We start from the raw sequence: 21,504 nt of genomic DNA on the forward strand, positions 1-21,504 counted from the left end.
TACCGCTTTACAATCCGAAGGTCACGGGTTCGATTCCTCGCACGGTATAAACATTTGTATTCATGAGTGCACAAACATGTTTTAAACATAATAAAACTGGTATTAGAAATAATAACCAAATTACAATATGAAGATTATTGGTTTGTGTGTTTTCTATGTATAATATGTATGCATTTACAAAAAAAATGCATCCATGTATTTATATCAGTTGTCTAGTACCCATAACACAAGATTTAGCTAGCTTAACTTGGGTCTAGATGGCGTTGTGTGAATTGTCCTGAGATTACTATTATTATTTATTATTAAATCAAACTGCTATACGGCTAAAAAAAGACAGAGGTAATCGTAAGATGGATAATAGAATAGATGAAGGGATAGGCAGAAATTTTCTCTTTCCCACTGCAGTAGTAGAATGTCCGCGTTGTGGATATCATAATACTGCTCCCGCCTGCGAAACTAGCGTGCTTCGTCGAGCATGACCTTGATATTGTAATTTATCAGAGTGACACTTCTAAAAGAGAGATAAATAAAAGATGCATTGTCAGTCATTTTTTTTAATCTATAGTTCATCTTTGGTTGTCTGTGACTTGTTTTCCTCGTTACTGATTGTATCCGAGGCCGGTGCATCCTCCGCGCTCTGTAGATGTTCGTTGACTAGTGTGATTAAACTTTCGAGTGGTCGGCCGCCATATTCAATACTTACTATCTTTTTATGTTTATACAGTATTAGAGTTGGAAGCCCATTAATCTAAAAAGAAATAATAATGATAATGTCAATATATTTCTATATGTATAGTGGTAAAGTTTCCAAATATTCCTTAGTATAAGTTTAAAAATGAATTAACTACATGGTGAGCAACTTAACTCGCATGAAACGGCATGGCGTACTTTTGATGGTCGCGGGTTCGATTTGTGATACTCATGAGTCATGAGTAATAATGTTTTCAGCGTGTAAGGTTTGCTTGTTTTCTATGTATGTATTTACAAAAATATATTTATATTTGAGTATTTATTATATAAGTTGTATATTCCCAGGGGCGCATCTACCTAAGATCTTTTTGGGCTGCAGTCCAGGGCCCCGTTGATATAAAAGGCCCCCAGCCCCCACTAAAAACAATAGACTATTCAATGAGAAATTAAAAAACAAATTTACGACATCATCGCCCATGTATATGGTCGCCCATAAAAAAATTCTGATAATAAAATAGCTTGACCTACGGTCCACAAATGAGTATATAGCATAACCGGCTATTCAAATTTCTAATCTAAATTCTAACAATTGGCTATTGCTAAGAAAAATAACAAGTATAAATACCTTTTCTGTTTCACAAATAGGTTTTGATCGCACACAATCCACGTCGGCAATCAAAACGCGACTTTCATTTTGGAATTTTTCTCCGAGCTTCAGCCATAGAGGGCTTAATTGCATACAATGTGCACACCTGAAATAATAAATATTTATTTACATAGTATAACATGAAGGCGCTGCCAATGTCTATTGGCTTAAATCTTTTAAACTACGCAACGTATTTTAATGCAGTTCTTTGCAATAGATAGAGTGCTTCAAGACGAAAGTTTATATGTATAATACATGTACACCCGTGCGAAGCCGGGGCGGGTAGCTAGTAAAAAATAAATCATAAACCCAGTTGTTAGAAGTTTGCGGAATCAACCTCCGTCATGCGTCGCGTGTTTCCGCGTTGGAGAAATCGTCATATTTGATTATTACAAAATTAATAAATGATATATGAAGATCAGAAGGGACCAGCAACTGCAAGAGCTTGCTGTGCTATAAGCCTACAACTCTCTATGAGTCACAACATTAAGGTGATCCATAATTTAATTTTTTGTTGTTACGAAAAAAATTTATACTTTTCGTATAACAATAGACGTGACCTAACAGCAGACGATATTTTTTAGCGTATGGGCTCTGCACACGCACTACTCACACGTTTTTTGTACCTACACATATTAACAAACAACATTACTCATACATTTTGGTTTGTATGGTATATATTGTTAACTAAGCAAGTTAGTTGTGTATTTACTTTGCATTTTTTCTTTACATTACTGTACCTTGTGTGAATGCCCTTTAACATAAAAAAGAAGTTTTATCTATCTATATTTTGAAAAAAGGAAACCAATAACATACCAAGGTGCAAAAAAGTTGACAAACACTAAATCCTTCTCAAGGAATGTTTCAAATGTCTCCTCTGATATCCTTGCAACAGGCAGTGCCTTCTTTTTCTTCATAAATTTCTCTGGGTCATGATTTTCAGCCAGTAACATCTTTTCTACATACATTTTAAGGTCATCCAATTCACCCACATCAGCTATACCCATCTGCAAATAAAAAAAAAAATATAATATGCCCTTTTTTAATATTGTAATTGGAATAGCAAAGTGTATTTAAATACAACAAATTTTACCCATGTACCACATAATAATAAATGTATTCAACCTAATTTTACCCGAGACAAAACTATAACAGTTCAACTGGTAAATTATTAAATAATTTCACAAATATATTCTGGGTACTTACAATTCTACCATTAACAATCCACAGAAGGTGTGGAAACTCTTTGATATCAAAGTTCTTGCATGTTATATCATTGTCCATGCAGTTCACCTTTCCTATTTGAATATACTCATTGTGAGCATATTCCACAGCCAGTTCTGCCCATATTGGTGCTACTTTCTGTAAAAGTAGTAAAATATTGTATTTTATAGTCAACTAGCTGTCACCCGCAACTTCCTCTGCATGGAATTTAACTTTATTTTTCTAAAATAAAAGTAGCCTAAGTTACCCCTTATTACATCAGCTAGCTGCCAATAAAAGTCCCATCAGAATCGGTCCAGCAATTTCAGAGATTAACCAGAACAGACAGACAAAAATTGTAATAAATGTTATTTTGGTGTATGTACCATATTTATAATAATAATATAATAATAATAATAATAATCTTAGGACAATTCACACAGCGCCATCTAGACCCAAGTTAAGCTAGCTAAAGCTTGTGTTATGGGTACTAGATAACTGATACAAATACATAGATATATTTTTTTTTTTTGTAAATATATACATATTATATATAGAAAACACCCAGACCGATACAAACAATCATACTCATGAATACAAATGTTTGTGCCGTGCGAGGAATCGAACCCGCGACCATCGGTCGTAAAGCGGTGTACTAGACCGCTGGACCACCGAGGTCGTCAAAATTATATTCATATGCATGTAGTAAAAAACGGTTATTTCAACATTACAAACAGACGCTCCAATTTTATTTATATGTATAGATAATAATAAAAAATTACACGCACAACGGCCCGAATGAGAGGCCAATTGCAGAAAATGGAGTCCAACCTACACCAATAATAAAAAATTACTAGTATATGATAATATAAAGATGTTTGTTAGATGATTTCTATATTTATACAGATGATAGTTATCACTTCAGCTGAGATAGCAATATAGATATAAAAAATATAATTTGTTTTGAATAATGTCTTAATACATTTACATATGACACAAAACCCGAAATTATATTTATTAATATCTATTCTGTGTTTAAGCAAAACATTCTTTAATTCTCTAATACAACTTTTGTATCGTTCTAATAAGATTTAATTGAAAATTTTATTACCTGTGAAGCTTTACACCATGGTGCATAAAACATAATGAAGTGTTGCCCCTTAGATACAAACTTCTCTATATTTTGATCTGTGAAGTATGCCATACCACTGTATATTTTTACTTCACTTGACTCCTTCACATTTTCTGGACTCTGAAACACAATGTCCAGATATTTTATTCATACAGAACATTTGTTCTAATAATGTTAATATATTTTATCATTATGCATACTGATAAAATATATTAACATGATGCATTATGGCTAGCTACATCAGCTGAGTAGAACTGGCTGGAAACTCAACTGATAGACTTTTTATATTTTTAAAGTATCACTAGTTAAATGCTATTAGACTGCTTTAGATTCACACAAAGTACTAGTGAAGAAAATAAGATCAAAATATGCTGTATATAATGATAATTAATTTTACTATGATTAAATAAGATGACAAATGGTAATATTTTAATTAAATAATAATATCTAATTAAAGGACAACATTAAACTCAATGTTTTCATTGTTCTGTAACATTGTTTTCAAATATTTTGTCTCATACATTGTTCTGACAATTCTAAACACAATAACATCAATTCAATTTATTTTTAGTTATATATATATAGAACAGTTGTGGAAATTCAATAATATTATTGTATAGATCTAAATAGTAATCAGCAATAAATCCCTCACAGAAAACTTACATCTGATTTCATAGTAAAGGCTTCACTTAAAAACAATGTCAGTGACGGTAGATCTCTTGTGCCTTTATATTCAACTGGTGTAAATGTATTTTTATGAAAATATAAAAGTGTTGGATATCCTGTAACAAAATCATTATTAATATATAACAGTATATATAATGAAATTTGTTATCTTTGTTTTATTAACTGTAGAACAGTTTAAGTCATGATACACAATTAATAATGATTAAATTAACCATAATTTATGATACTTAACCAATAAGCTAAAGTTTATTGCTATAACAAAAACACTAAAAATATAACAAGCCAATGTTTATTGTTATAATAAAAACACTAATAACTAAGTAAGTGCAATCAATGATATAAGTACCAAAAATGAAGCCTATACATATAAGCTCCCCTAGTATCCTCTCACTGGATACACACTTATTGAAGCACTTTTGAATAGTCATAACATTTTTTTTTTTTTTTTTATCACTCTAATATTATAGCAAACAAGCTATGTGTATGGTGGTACTGTATTTTTTGAGAAAACTGAAAGATCTAATATTGATTGTATATTTAGTTTGACTATGATCAGTGCTCCTACATAATACAGTGCATGCACCCTAATTTTCTTCAAACTTTTACATTAATCAACCTATATATGTACACCTATCACTTCTTCAAGCTGTAAAGAAAACTGACAAGCTTTAATCTCATACTTTGTACCTGTTATATCATTTTCATGACATAATCTGGGATGCAATGTGCAATCTACTTGAGCAATTGCAAATTTTGATCCCTTTGTATTTACAAGTTCGGCCAATTCGTTCCATATCGGATGGAAAATTGTACAATGTCGACACCTACAAGAAAGGACAAAATAAATACATATTATTCTCAAATTAGACTTCCAAAGATAAATTTTCTTAACTTAATTAAATCGGTTACCAAGGAGCATAGAACATGACGAAATTCCCATCCATTTCTTCAATTTGTTGTTTAAAGTTATTTGGGTTATATTCATAAACTGCATTTTCCTCAAGAGCCACAAAATATGGTAAAAATAGGAAACATAACGTTGCCAAAATATGCATTGTGTTATTTTAAAATTACACTGCGCTATTTATATATTTATATGCTCTTAACACTAATATCGCGAACTGTATGTAATTAATTAAATTAAAATCTCCTTTTTTTCATCTTATAATTAAACACAGTACCGGTAAGAATACAAAATTGAAATTTAAAATAATGTAATGAAGAAGACAAATAAGACTTTCTGGAATTAAATGAACTTCAATTCAAGTCATGACTGACAAAATTGTCTTGACAGTGATAATGACATTGACATTTCACTAAGTTGATTCTAGTTTGACTAAATATTTTTAATCAAAGTTACAATAATTTTATACACATACTCCACACGCATATTGTATATAAATAAAATAAAACTATCTTATTTTATAAAAAAAAACTATACAATCTACAGTAAGATAGAAAATAAAAATAAGAAACAAGTCTTTTTATTAGTTTTATTTTAATAAATTGATCCATATTAAAGTTGTGTTCAGAAATTATTTCCCATTAAATCGGAAACATAAATATATGTATAAGATAAACAATATTAAGTATTAAAGAATTTTTAGATTTTAATAATACGTTAGATATTTCTTTTATATCTTTCAGTCGTTTATTCAATCTCTATATCACAAGTTATAAATGTAAAAAAGTAAAATAGTTAATAAAACTCAGTCGCATGCTGTTTCTGAACATACAAAAGAATGTGGTAATTCTTCAAAATGGTCGCTTTGTATGGTTTGCCAACTTGCATGTCTGTGTTTCAGAGTTCTTTGTTTTCATAATTCTTTCATTATTGTATTATTTGGACGAAAGTACATCTAATTTCTCCGTTGTTTAATTTATGTATGAACATTAATAATTCAATCGTATATAGTGCTCTACAAGAAAGATGTCATCGGTAATGTGAGAGCTCTCGACTACAATTTTTATTTTACGTGATTATGACGTTTGTGATTCCCATTTGATTCCCCAAAACTCATAAAGCTTCAGGTAATTGAAATTTTTTATGTTTTAAAAACTAAAATCTTGAAATGAATTAGGCGTACAAAACAAAGCCGTCTCTAATTTTGGCATTCCACAGTTATATGTCATGATAGATTCATGTTGAATATTTTCGTGTATATAAACTGCACCAATGAAACAAGTCTCTTGTTTATTATTATAATAATAATATTATTCATCTACTGTTATTAAAAATACTTTTAGTTGACATGATCAATGTTTTTAGTGAGCAGTTTATATTTACTGACAATAACAATGTACATAAAAACTCGATTGTAAATTAACTTAATGACGATGTTTAATTTATTCTCATTTGCTTGCAGTGTTACCAAACTATTGTGAAAATAAACAATGTTGGCAAACAGTGGACTGTGAGAGATAGAAGAATTTGAACTGTACAATATCTGTACCAGCAGGGATCACAGTGAAATAGTATCCAAGTGTGTGTAAATGCAAACTATTACCGCGGGTATGTGTGGATGGTGGGGTGTGCTCATGTGATGGGAGGGGTGGGGTGAGAGGTGAGGCGCTCGGGCGCGGGCGCCATGAACCCGCCGGCGCCCGGCAAGACGGCTACGCGCTCCTCGGGCTACCACCAGAAGGCGCTCGCCGAAATTCGCAACTCCCTACTTCCATTTGCTAATATTGGAAACTCTGAGCCTCCTGGCTCTTCAGCAGCAAGCACCGTTAGCTCAGGAGTGAGTTCTGGTTTTAGTGCTTCATCAGTCAATGGGCTCGACAAAGATTTGAATGTGCCCTCACAGTCTGTCAATCATCTTCTCACCTTGGGATATGATGAGGTATGTATCTATCTGGATTTACACAGTTTATTGTAACAATAATAAAGTATAAATAGAAGTTTTATCGCTCACATAATCTTCCTGGCTTAAACGAAAAGAGAAAAAATGATTGTTATTTAATGTTTAAATTTGAGTTTTTTAGTGATGATTAAAAGTATGTAAGTGTTATATATCTTCAATCAATAAATAAATATATGGATTTGGTCTTGAGGACATAAACATAAACATATTTGGAGAATATTTTCTGTTATTCAATAACACTTGGAATAATGTACTCTATTTTTAACTAAACTACACAATAATAGTAGTATATGCAAACACCATATAAAATTCCAATTAGACTTGTGTTAGCATCTATATATCTCCATTCCATATCTTATATTTTGAAATCCTAATTTTGTCATCATTACTCAGTCTAAAAACCATACATATGTTTCTCTATAAACAGGAAAGGGATAGCCTTACTATGTTATTTTGTCTTTGCCCGAATATTTATTTATTAAAGGAAAACCAAGGCTGACAATACCTAAATAAAATCAATATAAACATCATACTAAGCCACTGACAGACTTTCACAAATAACAACAGACTAATTCTAAAAAATTTACATCATTATGTATAAAGGCACATTATAAAATTAACAAAGAATATGAAATTAATTAACAAGAGTACAGTAACAAATAGTGAATTTATACAAATGTATATATGATCTTCAATAATAATAATAAATACTCCATATTATTGGAGTACAGGGACAAGTTTTATGTTGATACCAATTTGTCTATTATACAGTCATTTGGTAGACTGTATCTAAAGTAAAACAAACCTACATTTTTTATTTCTATTTGTTGCTACTTCGCATCTGTTATTGTTATCGAATTAACAGTAATATTATTCATAACAATTTAATATTTTTATAATGTATGAATAATCTAGTAATTATTTTATTATTATAATTAATACTTTTTATAAATGATTTAGTGTTATAAAGATCTCTCCTTAACATGTTGAGGACATTGAAAAATCTTATTCTTACATGTGGCATTTTTTTCATTGTTAACTACCCAATATTATGTTTTAAATATGTTTTTAGTGGACAATAATTTGAGGTAGACATTATTTAACTCCTAGATTTGTTTCAATTAAAGTGCCCATGGCTGATAACCTGGTCCCAATGTATAAATTTACTTTCATTGCGGACTGACCCACCTGGTGTCAGTGTGTCGGTTAATACAAATTTTGAGCATAATAGGCTCATATTGATTAAAGAAGTGCTGGTTGCACATTACATTTGTTATTTTTAACCACCATAACATAGGTTTAGTTATAAATAATAGTTCTATATTCTATAGCTTTCTTTTTTTTATATGTAAAATTTGTCAACAATTGACAGAGACATTTACAATTGATATTACAATTTTGTTCACAATTGACTGAAATTCAATTGTGAACCAATTTTCAACACTATCATTTTGTTTTATATATATATTCAAGACATTGTAGTTGTCTAGTAAGTATAAATAAAATACTTAAAATAAATTCTCCAATTTTAAAGAAGATAACAGAATAGAATAGAATAGAATAGAAAATCATTTATTCAAATAAACTTACATTGAAGCACTTTTGAATAGTCATAACATTTTTTTTTTTTTTTAATCTACCGCTCATTCGGAATGCTGTCTCATCACAAGAAGAACAAGCAAGAAACTTGTGTGTTGCTCTTTTAAATAATTTATTCTTACTTACAATTTAAGTTTAAGTGTGTGAATACAAACCACCGATTAGCACTAATTCAATTAAATACTCAAAAAGAAAAAAATATTGAATACATAACCAACTGGTTAAACAATTAATAAGAGGAAATCAGTCATAGTGATTAGAGCAGACCAGTCCCTACAAGCAGCACCCGTTCACGAGTATGACGGATGAGCCAGCCATCACTGCGCTCGACCATATTTTAGGGAGCCCAATGACCCGGCCCACCACGCCGCCACAAGTCTGGACATTTTAGTGAGCATGACTACTCAAAACACCAGACCACGTCATAGCTACTCACAATTGCCATCTGATGTTTATAGTATTCACATTTCACATTCAACAGTTTCTCATAATGTTTAATAGTCACAGTTATTATTATAATCTATCTGTATCTGACTTCATCCATGTGGAAATTAACTTTAATTTCTAAAATAAAAGTATCCTAATAACTTACTTCTTATTATATTAGCTACCTGCCAAAAAAAGTCCCGTCCAAAATCGCTCCAGCAATTTCAGAGATTAGCTGGAACAAACTGACAGACAGACAGACAGTCCAAAATTGAAAAAATGTTATATTGGTGTATGTACCATATTTATATTCATATGCATGTAGTAAAAAACGGTTATTGCAATATTACAAACAGACACTTCAATTTTAATAATATGTAACAAAATAATTAGAACAATATCTTAATTAGAGATGAAATGGATAGCAATTTTGCCAGATAATCAGCCAACCATGTAACTGACTAGCCGGATATCCGTCGGATATACTTATCTAACTAATAAATTCATTTTCTTTCTATAACAGTCATTTACTATTGAGTGATTAAAAATTTAAAACTAAAACTAATTTTATTCCTTAAGTAATACTAAGACTACCTAAATAAAGCAAATAATTACTTAAGAAAAATATTTTGTTACCCAGATATTTTTTTTAATCTGGATTAAAATTGAATAGCAGTTCTCTGGTATTCTGCCGGATAGTTACCGGATATACATTTCATTTCTAATCTTAATGTATTGAATTGAAATTACCAAATATAAATCTTTTAAAAACAAAATATATAAGATTATTTTTAATAATAGTGCTAAAGAAACCTATTTGATATACATTGCATTTCCTTTGTCTTTATAGGACTTGGCATTAAGGGCTCTGAAGTATACTGGTGGACGTATAGATGCTGCCCTTGACCATTTATCAAAACAGCAGGAACCGCTGATTGGAGTTCTCAAGACAAGTAATCTTAGCGCATTCAGCACAAAACTTATAAGAAAACCAAGTTTAGAGCGCGAACCCAACCTTCATAGAGGAAGCCCTGCTCTAGATTCGGGGGCTGGAAGTTCGAGATCTGATAGTCCACGGCAACCTGATGCTCCGCCACTGCCACACGAGAAATTAAGTCGACAATACTCGCCATCTGGTTTCTCTGAACCTCCTCCACCGCCTCCGCCACGATGTCCTTCTACACCACCTGTACCAGCTGCGATGCAGCAATTAATGAAACGAATGTCTCCAGCACCACCATTGCCTCCAGCGAGAGGCACAAGTCCAGTGGCTGCTGGTGCACCCACTCCTCCAGCTCGACAACCTATGATAGTCCAAAATGGACCACAAGTACAACAACAGCTCAATCAACAGATACAAGCTTTGAGCATTTATCCTTCAGGGGCAGGAGGAGCAGAGTTGCCACCTCCTTATCCCCATTCTGGAGTACCGCCGCCACCACCTTATTCCGTATCCATGCAAAATCGACAAAGTCCGACACAGTCACAAGATTACAGAAAAAGTCCCTCTTCAGGTATCTACTCCGGAGGTACTTCTGCCGGTTCCCCGAGCCCGATTACAGTGACGCAATCAACTGGTTCGGCGTCGGGTATGACTCGCCCCACGCCTATTCAGGCGTGGACAGCGAGACAAGCGGTTCAACCTCCCATTATTATGCAATCGGTAAAGAGTACGCAGGTTCAAAAGCCTGTTCTACAGACGGCCATAGCGCCAGTTGCACCACCGCCTGTCGCGAGTTCTGCGGCGCAACCACCTCCACCCTCGTATGCTAGTTCTATACAACAGAAACAGCAGACTCAAACACCACCAAGTTATCCATTAGCACCTAAACCGTCTTCGCCTGGATCTACTCCGCCGGTCATAATGGCACCGACCACGCCCACCGTACCCACCACTGAACCTCCAAGTTACGCTATAACTATGCAGGCTCTCGCTGTGCAGAGAGGAATGCACCCGATACCCCCTCCACCGTATGGTAACCAAAACGATAACACAACGACAGTTAATTCCCACCATACATCACTACATAAAAAGTTTTCTAATAATTGCGACATTAAGGGTGAAACATCTCAGGGTCCATTAGAAATAAAGTGTCCCAATCAAAATTGCACCAATAATCTTCTGAAGGATACGACCGCTGCTTCCGGATCCGATAAGAGTTCCAATGGCTCTTCAGAACGAAGGCCAAAAGTTGAGAAGATACGACATCAATCACCTATTCCGGAACGTAAAAATATTAGTAAAGAAAAAGAAGACGAAAGAAGGGATTGTAAAGTAAGGAATTATTCACCTCAAGCCTTCAAGTTCTTTATGGAGCAACATGTGGAAAATATATTAAAGTCATACAAGCAGCGGACATTCCGAAGAATGCAGCTTGAAAAAGAAATGAACAAAATAGGCCTTAGCGCAGAAGCACAGTGCCAAATGAGGAAGATGCTTTCCCAGAAGGAGTCTAATTACATAAGATTGAAAAGGGCAAAAATGGATAAATCAATGTTTACAAAAATTAAGCCTATCGGTGTGGGTGCATTTGGGGAAGTGACTCTTGTAAAGAAGATTGATACTAGTCATCTATATGCCATGAAGACACTTAGGAAGGCTGATGTGCTGAAACGCAACCAAGTGGCGCATGTTAAAGCTGAAAGGGATATATTAGCAGAGGCCGACAATGAATGGGTGGTCAAGTTATACTATAGTTTTCAGGATAAGGATAACTTGTACTTCGTCATGGATTACATACCGGGCGGAGATTTAATGTCATTATTAATCAAGTTAGGTATATTTGAGGAGAATCTGGCGCGATTTTACATAGCAGAGCTGACATGTGCAGTGGAGAGTGTCCATAAAATGGGCTTCATCCATAGAGACATCAAGCCAGATAATATACTCATTGATCGGGACGGCCACATCAAGCTAACTGATTTCGGCTTGTGTACGGGCTTCCGGTGGACGCATAATTCTAAATACTACCAGCGAAATGGTAAGTTATTTTCATACTGTATTATTTTTTTGTAACTAAAACTTGGTATGTATAATTTTTGTTCTTACTCAGAATAAGATAAACATAGCCGCAATTACACTTTATTATTAGATTACTTTTATTATTGTATTGAAATAGCACTTTTTAAGTACATGTACAAAAAATAGGCAACACCATACTATTCTCCAATACTGAAGAATAATTTGTTTTATGTTGTCCTGGAATAACGTCGTCCTAACTGCATTCTAGTGTCGAAAATGGGGAAGGCGTTAGTATGTTTAAGTATACGTATTGGAAACAACTGTAATAGAATTATTTCTGTCTGAATACTGATAAGAGACGGTCATTTAGCGGATTTTAGCGTGTGACTTAAATCACAGGCCGTACTTTATTTTAAGGAAGAGTAAGGGAAGGTTATTTATAGATTAGTAAAGCAATAGAGTAGGCTTTATATCAACATTATACAATAAATATAGCAGCCACAAATTATTAAAAACAAATTAAATTCTGACTAGATAGGGGTTTAAATATGCTGTACAACTTCATGAAAGTAGACTACTGGCCTGGTTGGTGTACCGGAGCTACCGTGGCAGATTGCCATAATGAGTGTGGTGATCACAAAGATAATATTATTATTTTATTTTATATATTTGTTAGTCCTTAAGGTTATATATAATATGGTCCAATATATTATTGTTATATAAATGAATAATGTGTTGTTGCTTTCAGATCACGGGCGACAAGACTCAATGGACCCTGTAGACGGAGAGTGGGGCGCGATGGGTGAATGCCGGTGCCATCAGCTGAAGCCACTGGAGAGGCGACGCAAACGCGAGCACCAACGGTGTCTAGCGCACTCACTGGTCGGCACACCCAACTACATCGCGCCTGAGGTGCTCCAGCGGACCGGCTACACGCAACTGTGCGACTGGTGGTCTGTAGGTGTCATATTGTACGAGATGCTCGTGGGGTCTCCGCCCTTCTTGGCGGCAACACCTGCGGAGACGCAACTCAAGGTATGTTATACTTTATTATTAAATATTGCTATAGCCTCACAATAAACGCCTTACAGGATAGATACAGGGAAAACTATCACTATTGGAGAAAATTATTAATTTGCATAGGATAATTACAATATGATTAACAACATACCATCATATTCCTAAAACTTGTATAAAAACTTAATATTCTTACATTATTTATATAAAGTTAAAAGAATTTGAAGGAAAATTAATATTGATTTTCCAATATAAATTTTAATATAATTTCTGAATGCTGTAAAAATATTCCATCTTTTGAAGACTTTTTAATCAATATGTGTTACTTAAAATTATAACAAAATCAGTAGTTTTACACTCACCGGGCGTAATCATACAAACAAATAGACTCATATTAGAAAAATAAAATTATGGCAATGTACAATTACAATTTTGCATCTGCTTTTTTTATAGATTATCAATAAATATTTTTATTTTTCTAGGTGATTAACTGGGAGAGTACGCTTCGCATTCCGGACGCGGCGAAATTGTCTCGAGAGAGCAAGGATCTAATCCTCAAACTGTGTTCTGGTCAAGAGAAGAGAATCGGCAACCACGCCAATGAAGTGAAATCTCACCCATTCCTAAAAAGCATCGACTTCGAGAAAGGGTTAAGGAGACAACCTGCACCGCACATACCGAGAATCGATTACCCGACGGATACCTCGAACTTTGATCCAATAGATCCGGATAAGCTGCGAAATTCTGGTAGTGCCGATTCGAACAAGTCAGACAGTGAGCTCCTCGATAACGGGAAAACGTTCCATGGCTTCTTCGAGTTCACCTTCCGGAGGTTCTTTGACGATGGTTACAACAACAAAATCAATCTCGATGACAATGACAATCCAGGTGCTGTGTATGTGTGACCAGTATCAACACCCACAGTGATAAAGGACACTCGGACTAACATATAGTATTTCGATTAAAAGTGTGTGACTCTCTCTCTATTAAAACGTTAGTTTTCGTAACATAATGAACGTAACATATTTAAAATTTAATTAAAACATATTGTTAATAATCCCGGTGATAATGTTGTAATATTGTATCGTTATGTATTTATAAGGGTAAATCTTATTTCATTGTAATATATGTAGGAATGGAGCACGGTAATGCACGGCCGCGCGGGAGTTATGTCCGTACAGATATCCGTATAACTTGTAGGTAATCTCTGGATCTGAAAATTAATTAATTAAGTACACATCTGCATGGACTAGGATACTAAATTATTCTAGAGGAACGTTTTATATTTGTATATGCTGATTTATAGTTGTATATGCTGATTCTATGTGCCAAAATTTCGAATCTGTCCAATTGTTATCGAGTAGTAAATATAGAATTACCTTTAAACTTTTTACAATATATTTGTATAAATTATTGAGGATTATATATACGAGTAAATCTCACGACTGTGATCTCTGAAAAGGTAGTAAAAGATATTTTACTACACGCTTTAATACTATTGTGGGTATAATATTCATCTTCGTAATTCGACTAGCATGCTCCATTAGCGTGCTAGGGACGTTTTACTATTGTCTTTGATGAGTTGAGTTTGCCATGGTGTCTGCAACCACCCGAGTCAGGAATTTATATGCAGAATATTTAAATGTGGCCAGGTTTGATACCGATCACTGGCAACACATTAAATTATTGTGATTATAGGCTCCAGTGCTAAAATTCGTGGCGCTTGTGAAAAAGATTGGCATATAATGAAATTGAAGGTTTGTGGTGCAATGAAATTCAATCCTTAATAAATCATGTATGTAGTTTCAATCTAAATAGAACTTACTACGGGTAATATACATATATTTTTAATGAATTACGCCGAACAATGTAAGGCCGGTTACTCGTAAAAGAAATACTTATATATACATGTGGATTGAACTTGTAGCCTACTAAAGGCGAGGTTATGTTAAATCACAGCGCTTACACTTAAAACTACATTACTTTGAGGAAGATGGTCCTTTAGTTGAACTTTGCCTCCTCTTGTTGTATTTAATTTAGGTTGACTATATACTCAGTAACAATGAATGAATACTGAGGTTTCACTCAGTATTCATTCATTGTTCATTCACAAAACTCACTCACAAACATACACTGTATACAATATACAGTGTATGTTTGTGAGTGAGTTTTGTGATGATGATGTAGGTGTTGTAACGGTTTAACACTGGCGAAGATGATTCATAAAGTAGGTTTCATTTTCGCATAATACAAACATTTATGAATATGTCTATGTTGATCTGGGTATTTATTTTAACCTAGTTATTTTATTTATGTATTTAAGTATGTCTATCTGTTGCCTAGTATCCTCATTATAACTTCTACTTAGTTTGGGAATAAAACGCGATGTATGATATTAGTAAGTGAGAGTTGTTTATTATATTATGTATAAAAAGTATTTTTTTACGTGACACTGAGTAAATACTCAGCAGTAAGAACTCAGTATTTATTAATTATATACTGAGTATTTAGTCAGCTTAGGTTAAATGTATCTGTGCTTGCCCATCACTAGCTTCGCCCCTGTTCTGTATAGATCTGTATAGACATAGACTCACGCGAAGGCAGTGCAGCTAACTTGGTGCTGACGGGGCTTCCCCCGCGATATCTAGTGTTGTTCCATTCAGTGTATACTATTTTTGTAACTAGAGAAATTATTTATGAGATAAGAGAAGCTTACATGAATTAGTGAATGATTTGATATGGTCATGATATTTTCTTACGTATTTATCGAGGTAGGCCGCTTATGTGTGTTTGTTTATATACTTGTAAAACGTAATTTATAAAGTCATATACAGTAAAGTGTGCGCGGCGCCGCGCTTATGTCGCGGACAGCTCATAACGTGTGCCTTGATATAATGTAAACATTTTTTATACATTTACTGGTAGATAAATTGTGTAAATACAATACTAAATTGTAGATCAGGTTTTTGATATGTTATACACAGTGCAATAAATGCAATAAATATTTATTAAAATGAAACACATGTTTACATTGTTGAAGCATATTTAGGGCGGAGTCACACGAACGTAGTTTTGCGAGTCGAGAGTTGCGTTTGATTAATAAGAATGTCACCTTTTATATGAAATTTTAGTGGAAATGCAACGCAAATATTTGTTTTGTTTTGTACTAACACAACCACACTCGCGTTACGCTCGTATGTGTTCGCCCTTATTTTAATATTGACTGATGATTTATAGTTAGGCTCTGAACATATTTATAATTTATGTCACAGTTTCATTCAGTCATTTAATAATTGTAAAAAGAATTGTTTAGTATTTTTTTTCACTAACCAATGCCCATAGTAATGTGTAGTCAAAACTGTAACATGCTAATGAACAAAATGATGTGCGTGTGATTGTTCAGCCATACAGGAATGTCTGTTTGTAGCGTCCAAGACGCCAGTTCACAGTTGTACAGTACGGACAAACAAGTCATTATTCGTTTTACATTGAATTTGTGTTATTGTAAATTGTTTTGTTCAGAAATGAAACATGCTTAATAAGGAGTAAATGAAAATATGGGAATATTGTTACGTTCTTTTGTTTTCCCCGTTTTATATATTCATAATCTAAAACAGAATTAACATAGTTCCAGAAACAATATCCCTAATAAAAACAATGTCATGGTCTTTGTCCGGCTCAAAGGACCATTTCGAGACATTGAAGAAGTAATGTAAATAAACTTACAGTACAGTCGTCACAGAATTACAGCATACAGATGCGCCTTAGGTAACATTTTCTAATATTATTATTAGTTTGCCAATGGATTTCATTAACAACGAAAAATGAACATTTAGTTAGCTATAGATACGTTTAATAGAAAATTATGCGATTTAAAAAACATTTGTAACGAAACATTGAGTTATGTTTGTAACAAAAACTCTTGTACTCTTCTGTTGAAATCCTCGGCGTATTTTATATGAATGTTGTGTTTGCCATCCGGGTAGAGATATAATCTGAAATAGGAGTTTTATAATATAATAAAGGATAAATGAATGGGAAATATGTGAGGTGAGCTCACAGTCTCTCTACATGCCATTGTTATTGCAATTTTTTATATAAAATACAGAACATTGATGTCCCGTATTCTGGAAATTATGAAAGTTATTGCCAGCAGGAATTTGGGAAAGATTAGAGATATTATCGAAACTATAAAGACCAGTTCTTTTTTTAAATCAAAATTGAAATGGCCAAAAAGCTAACGGCCTGTTTGATAGAAAAAAATATTTTATATTATATATATTTACTAAGTCCACACTAATAGTAGTAGTATACATATATCTGATATATCGGAATGTATGTTTTTCTGTCTATTTGTTACCTTTTCACGATTCATTCACGATGATGGCTCGTACTAAAATTTGACATAGAATAGCTGGTCGTAACACCATCTATTATTTAGGCTGATCTTTATCCTAAAATATATCCAGAAGGGGTAATATATTTGGGGTTTGAAATTGGGGGTAAAGTTTGAAGTCAACTTAATAGCTAGTTTGTCTATATTTATCAGAGAAGAAATCCTCTGATGCTACGGTTAGCATCAGAGGATTTCAGTGACAGCTAAACTCGTAAGTAACCGTATCAAGTACTCACCGTGAATTATCAATGTGTGTGTGTAGATGTGAGGCATGCACACTATCCACCATTGGGTCCTTCTCTCCGTACAATATTAATGTGGGACATTTAATATCCTTCAGCCTTTCTGAACATATATTTCCATTGTTGGCTTTGAACACATTTATTACACCATCTACCCATTCAGCCCAGTAACTGGCGAACTTATCGCCGTATAATTCAATCATGGGTTCCTTCATTTTCTTGGACCATGCGCTGATGTCTTTGACCTCTGGAAATAGATGATTTTTTTTAATTAACAGTCTCGGCGGTCTAGCGGTTTAGCTCGCTGCTTTAATTCCGATGGTCCCACGGTGCAAACATTTGTATTTATGAGTATGATTGTTTGTGTCGGTCTTTAATTCCGATAGTAGCGGGCGTTTGTATTCATGTGTGTGATTGTTTTTATCGGTCTGGGTGTTTTCTATGTATTTTATGTACATATTTACAAAAAATATATACCTTATGTGTTTATACAGTTGTTTAGCACTAATAACACATGCTCTGCTAAGTTTGGGACTGGATGAAGCTATGTGAATTGTCCTCAGATATTAATATTATTATATTTTTTTATTTGCCAGTAATATCTACTTATCTATAGAGTGACATGACACCTTAGTTCTTCAGAACGACAAAGCAAATGACAATGTCATTTATTTGTCATTATATTAAAATGTTTTTATGTATTTAGTAATTAATAATAATATCTCAGGTTATGTGTGAGAATTGTCACACAGCTATCTAATCCCAAGCGAAGCAGAGCTTGTGTTATGGATACTGGATAACTCATATAATAATAAATACTTAGATTTTTTTTAGTAAATACATACCTAATATGTACACAGGAAACAGTCAGACCGATACAAACAATCATACTCCTGAATACAATTGTTTGTACCATGCGAGGAGTCGATCCCGCGACCATCGGACGTAAGAATGCTGTGGTAAACCACTTGACCACAGAGTCCATCATTAATGTACACTTTATTATAATAATTCTAACTTACTGTTATATAATTCAATTTCATTGGGTAGGATGAACGAATTACTGCCCCAAACGACCAGTTTGTCAACAGCATCTGGATGCTTGGCGGCGAGGATCATACCAACAATTCCGCCGTCACTCCATCCCAACACGGAGTACTTTGGCAGCTTTATGGCCTTCAAAATTGTTTGAAATCTTGTCAATTTAAAAAGGTACATATTATAAAATAGCTGTGACCGTGGTTTCACCCGCTTTAAATTTCAATAAAAAATATATAGCCTACGAGTTTATGGCGATAAAATGCTTAGGCGTATAAAAATTATGATTTACTAATAATCAGCCATTCGTCCGGCTTCGTAAGGATATGAATGCATTATACATATAATATAAACCTTCCTTTTGAATCACTATCTATTGCTAAAAATTTCATTGAAATCCGTTGCGTAGTAAACGAAGAGACAGCGATTTATACTATGTATAAAGCGGTCCATTGCCATTGATCTAGCAAGTGGTAAACTAGAGCACGCTAAATTATTTTACCAGGCTGCAGCTTCATCTGATCAAAATAATTTAATTAGCTCATTTATATCATGATATTTTATCACTATCCCTTCCGTACAGTTTGCTTAGGTACTTCACTTTAGATATTCGTAACATCGATAAATCCAATAATTCACAGATCCTAAAAATTGGTTTAGTCGTTTTTTTAGTTTTAAATAGTATACCAATAAACCCAATCTTTATGTATATAGATGCTACTAGTAATAAGTTATGGGCCCAGTTTGTACGGACCTTCATAAATTCATAAGCATAATCTGCGTCCTTTTCATAAAAATCAGTTGGGAAATTCCTGTCGGGAGGCCTGCTTTTTCCGTAACCTGGAGGGTCCCACGCAACCAACGTGAATTTCTCCCGGTCAAAACCTTGCACTTGTGGCTTGAAGTCGGTCCATATAGACCCAAGAGCTCCTGGCACGCACAGTACGTTGCGTGGCCCATTCCCGAGTTTTAGATAATTGATATCATAATCCCCAACTTTTATTTTCTCCTCCTGGAATAAATTAGACATGGAAATTGTTTGCTATAAAATCGTGCCATGGGCGAAGTGTAGTAGTGTAATTTACCTCGTATTGATTTTTCAAGTTTTTTTAACGTAACGCAAGCAACCTGACGGCCCTTCCGATGGTAAGCGAGAACCATTGCCTATATACGTTATCATGTAACACACGTGAAGGATATTTCATCTTATGTCGTCTAATAATTACTATATGTATTATTGAAGGTACTTAATTCATGTATATATAAATATGTACCATCCAAATTACTTTAAAATTAAATCCGGCGTTCGCTGGCGTGCAGTGTGCATACCGATGCATGATTCCATACAGATGTTTGAAATTTCTACTTATGTATGACATAAGGATTTCATATTCGCTTCGAATGCAGCGACCGATCTTTCTTTTACAATACAAAATCTAATTAAAAAATCTTAAATAGAAGAATTCCAAATTTAAAATCGATTGCATTCATAGGTATTATTCTGAGACGGAAAGATCATATTATATGAATACAAAATCACACCATAATGATCTAATTAAATTTTTTGGATGCAGATCACTAAAAATACGACCGAAATGTCACCTACTTCAACAATACGTTAATTAATTTACATAAAATATGGTTCTATTATTATAAACGCCTAAATAGGTATATACACAGTTATACAAAAACATATTAACATACAGCTTACTATTAAATTACCTTTAGAACAGCTGATGTTGACAAGAATGCCGACGTATGAAAATTAATTGTTTTGCGTAAACACTGTGCCTTGCATAAGGAGGAGTTATATGTAAAAATAATCTTTAGACCTCTAACTATCATTGTTACAAGGTATCATATCATATAAAACAACTGAATTAATTAAATAGAGTACTTTTGTTTATTGGTTAATACAATAATAATAAAAAATCACAGACAAGCACAGATACACAAACTACGTCCTCGAACTAAACAGACGATAGTATAAGGTACAGACAAAGCATTCAATGATAAAAATAGTAAATACAGATAACATACGGTAAACATAGGTAAGTATAAGTAGTAAACAACATAATAAATACACACATATGTACCTTGTTTATATACTAGAATATAAATACACATATGGACGATTACACCACGCTTGAATGATACGAATGACATTTTGGTATTTTATTTCCATTCAATGACATTTTATCACAATGAATTGTGAATTGTATTTGTATTTCTAAGTATAGTGATTATTTGTAAACTACAGCCCAGCCGCTCAGTTTGCGTTTCTAAGAGGTCGGGATCGAATGGGCGATGTTAGATGATACACAATTTTAAATAACCTTATTAACGAGTTATAACGTTAAAAAATTAATAATTATTCCAACAATAGTTTTTAAAAGTCAAACCACATCAATTTGCGCTGCTTAAAGGTTATGTCAACTGTTTCCTTATTTTGTAATGTGGCCAAATAACCTTGAGTTCAAAGTCATTTAGCCCATTCGATCCCGACCTGTCAGAAACGCAAACTCTGAGCGGTCGGACTGTAAGAATGTTTCACTGCATTGTGTCTCTATCATCTGCGTCATACAATAATGCTCAGAGTACG

At 33.6% G+C, this 21,504-nt stretch overlaps 3 protein-coding genes across 3 annotated transcripts; 1 reads left to right on the top strand and 2 right to left on the bottom strand.

The window, feature by feature from the left end:
• Positions 1 to 545: 545 nt before the first annotated feature.
• Positions 546 to 5,613, bottom strand: LOC131852051 (thioredoxin domain-containing protein 5 homolog). Its single transcript, XM_059202639.1, has 8 exons — positions 5,268 to 5,613; positions 5,046 to 5,182; positions 4,335 to 4,453; positions 3,651 to 3,791; positions 2,543 to 2,698; positions 2,153 to 2,343; positions 1,316 to 1,442; positions 546 to 748 (listed from the first exon to the last, which is right to left on the bottom strand). The coding sequence occupies exons 1-8, from the start codon at positions 5,411 to 5,413 to the stop codon at positions 560 to 562; spliced, it is 1,206 nt and encodes a 401-aa protein (XP_059058622.1). The 5' UTR covers positions 5,414 to 5,613; the 3' UTR covers positions 546 to 559.
• Positions 5,614 to 6,111: 498 nt separating this feature from the next.
• On the top strand, positions 6,112 to 15,280 carry LOC131852041 (serine/threonine-protein kinase Warts). Its single transcript, XM_059202621.1, has 5 exons — positions 6,112 to 6,389; positions 6,725 to 7,201; positions 10,098 to 12,228; positions 12,958 to 13,244; positions 13,709 to 15,280. The coding sequence occupies exons 2-5, from the start codon at positions 6,947 to 6,949 to the stop codon at positions 14,129 to 14,131; spliced, it is 3,096 nt and encodes a 1,031-aa protein (XP_059058604.1). The 5' UTR covers positions 6,112 to 6,389; positions 6,725 to 6,946; the 3' UTR covers positions 14,132 to 15,280.
• Positions 15,281 to 15,339: 59 nt separating this feature from the next.
• Positions 15,340 to 21,007, bottom strand: LOC131851993 (valacyclovir hydrolase). Its single transcript, XM_059202556.1, has 5 exons — positions 20,625 to 21,007; positions 19,657 to 19,914; positions 18,887 to 19,040; positions 17,859 to 18,111; positions 15,340 to 17,221 (listed from the first exon to the last, which is right to left on the bottom strand). Exons 1-5 carry the CDS (start codon positions 20,745 to 20,747, stop codon positions 17,128 to 17,130), a joined length of 882 nt encoding a protein of 293 aa, XP_059058539.1. The 5' UTR covers positions 20,748 to 21,007; the 3' UTR covers positions 15,340 to 17,127.
• Between the last annotated feature and the right edge of the window lie 497 nt (positions 21,008 to 21,504).

Source organism: Achroia grisella, unplaced genomic scaffold (assembly GCF_030625045.1).
Source record: "Achroia grisella isolate CSIRO2021 unplaced genomic scaffold, CSIRO_AGI_Agris_v1 utg821, whole genome shotgun sequence".
Lineage (NCBI taxonomy): Eukaryota > Metazoa > Arthropoda > Insecta > Lepidoptera > Pyralidae > Achroia > Achroia grisella.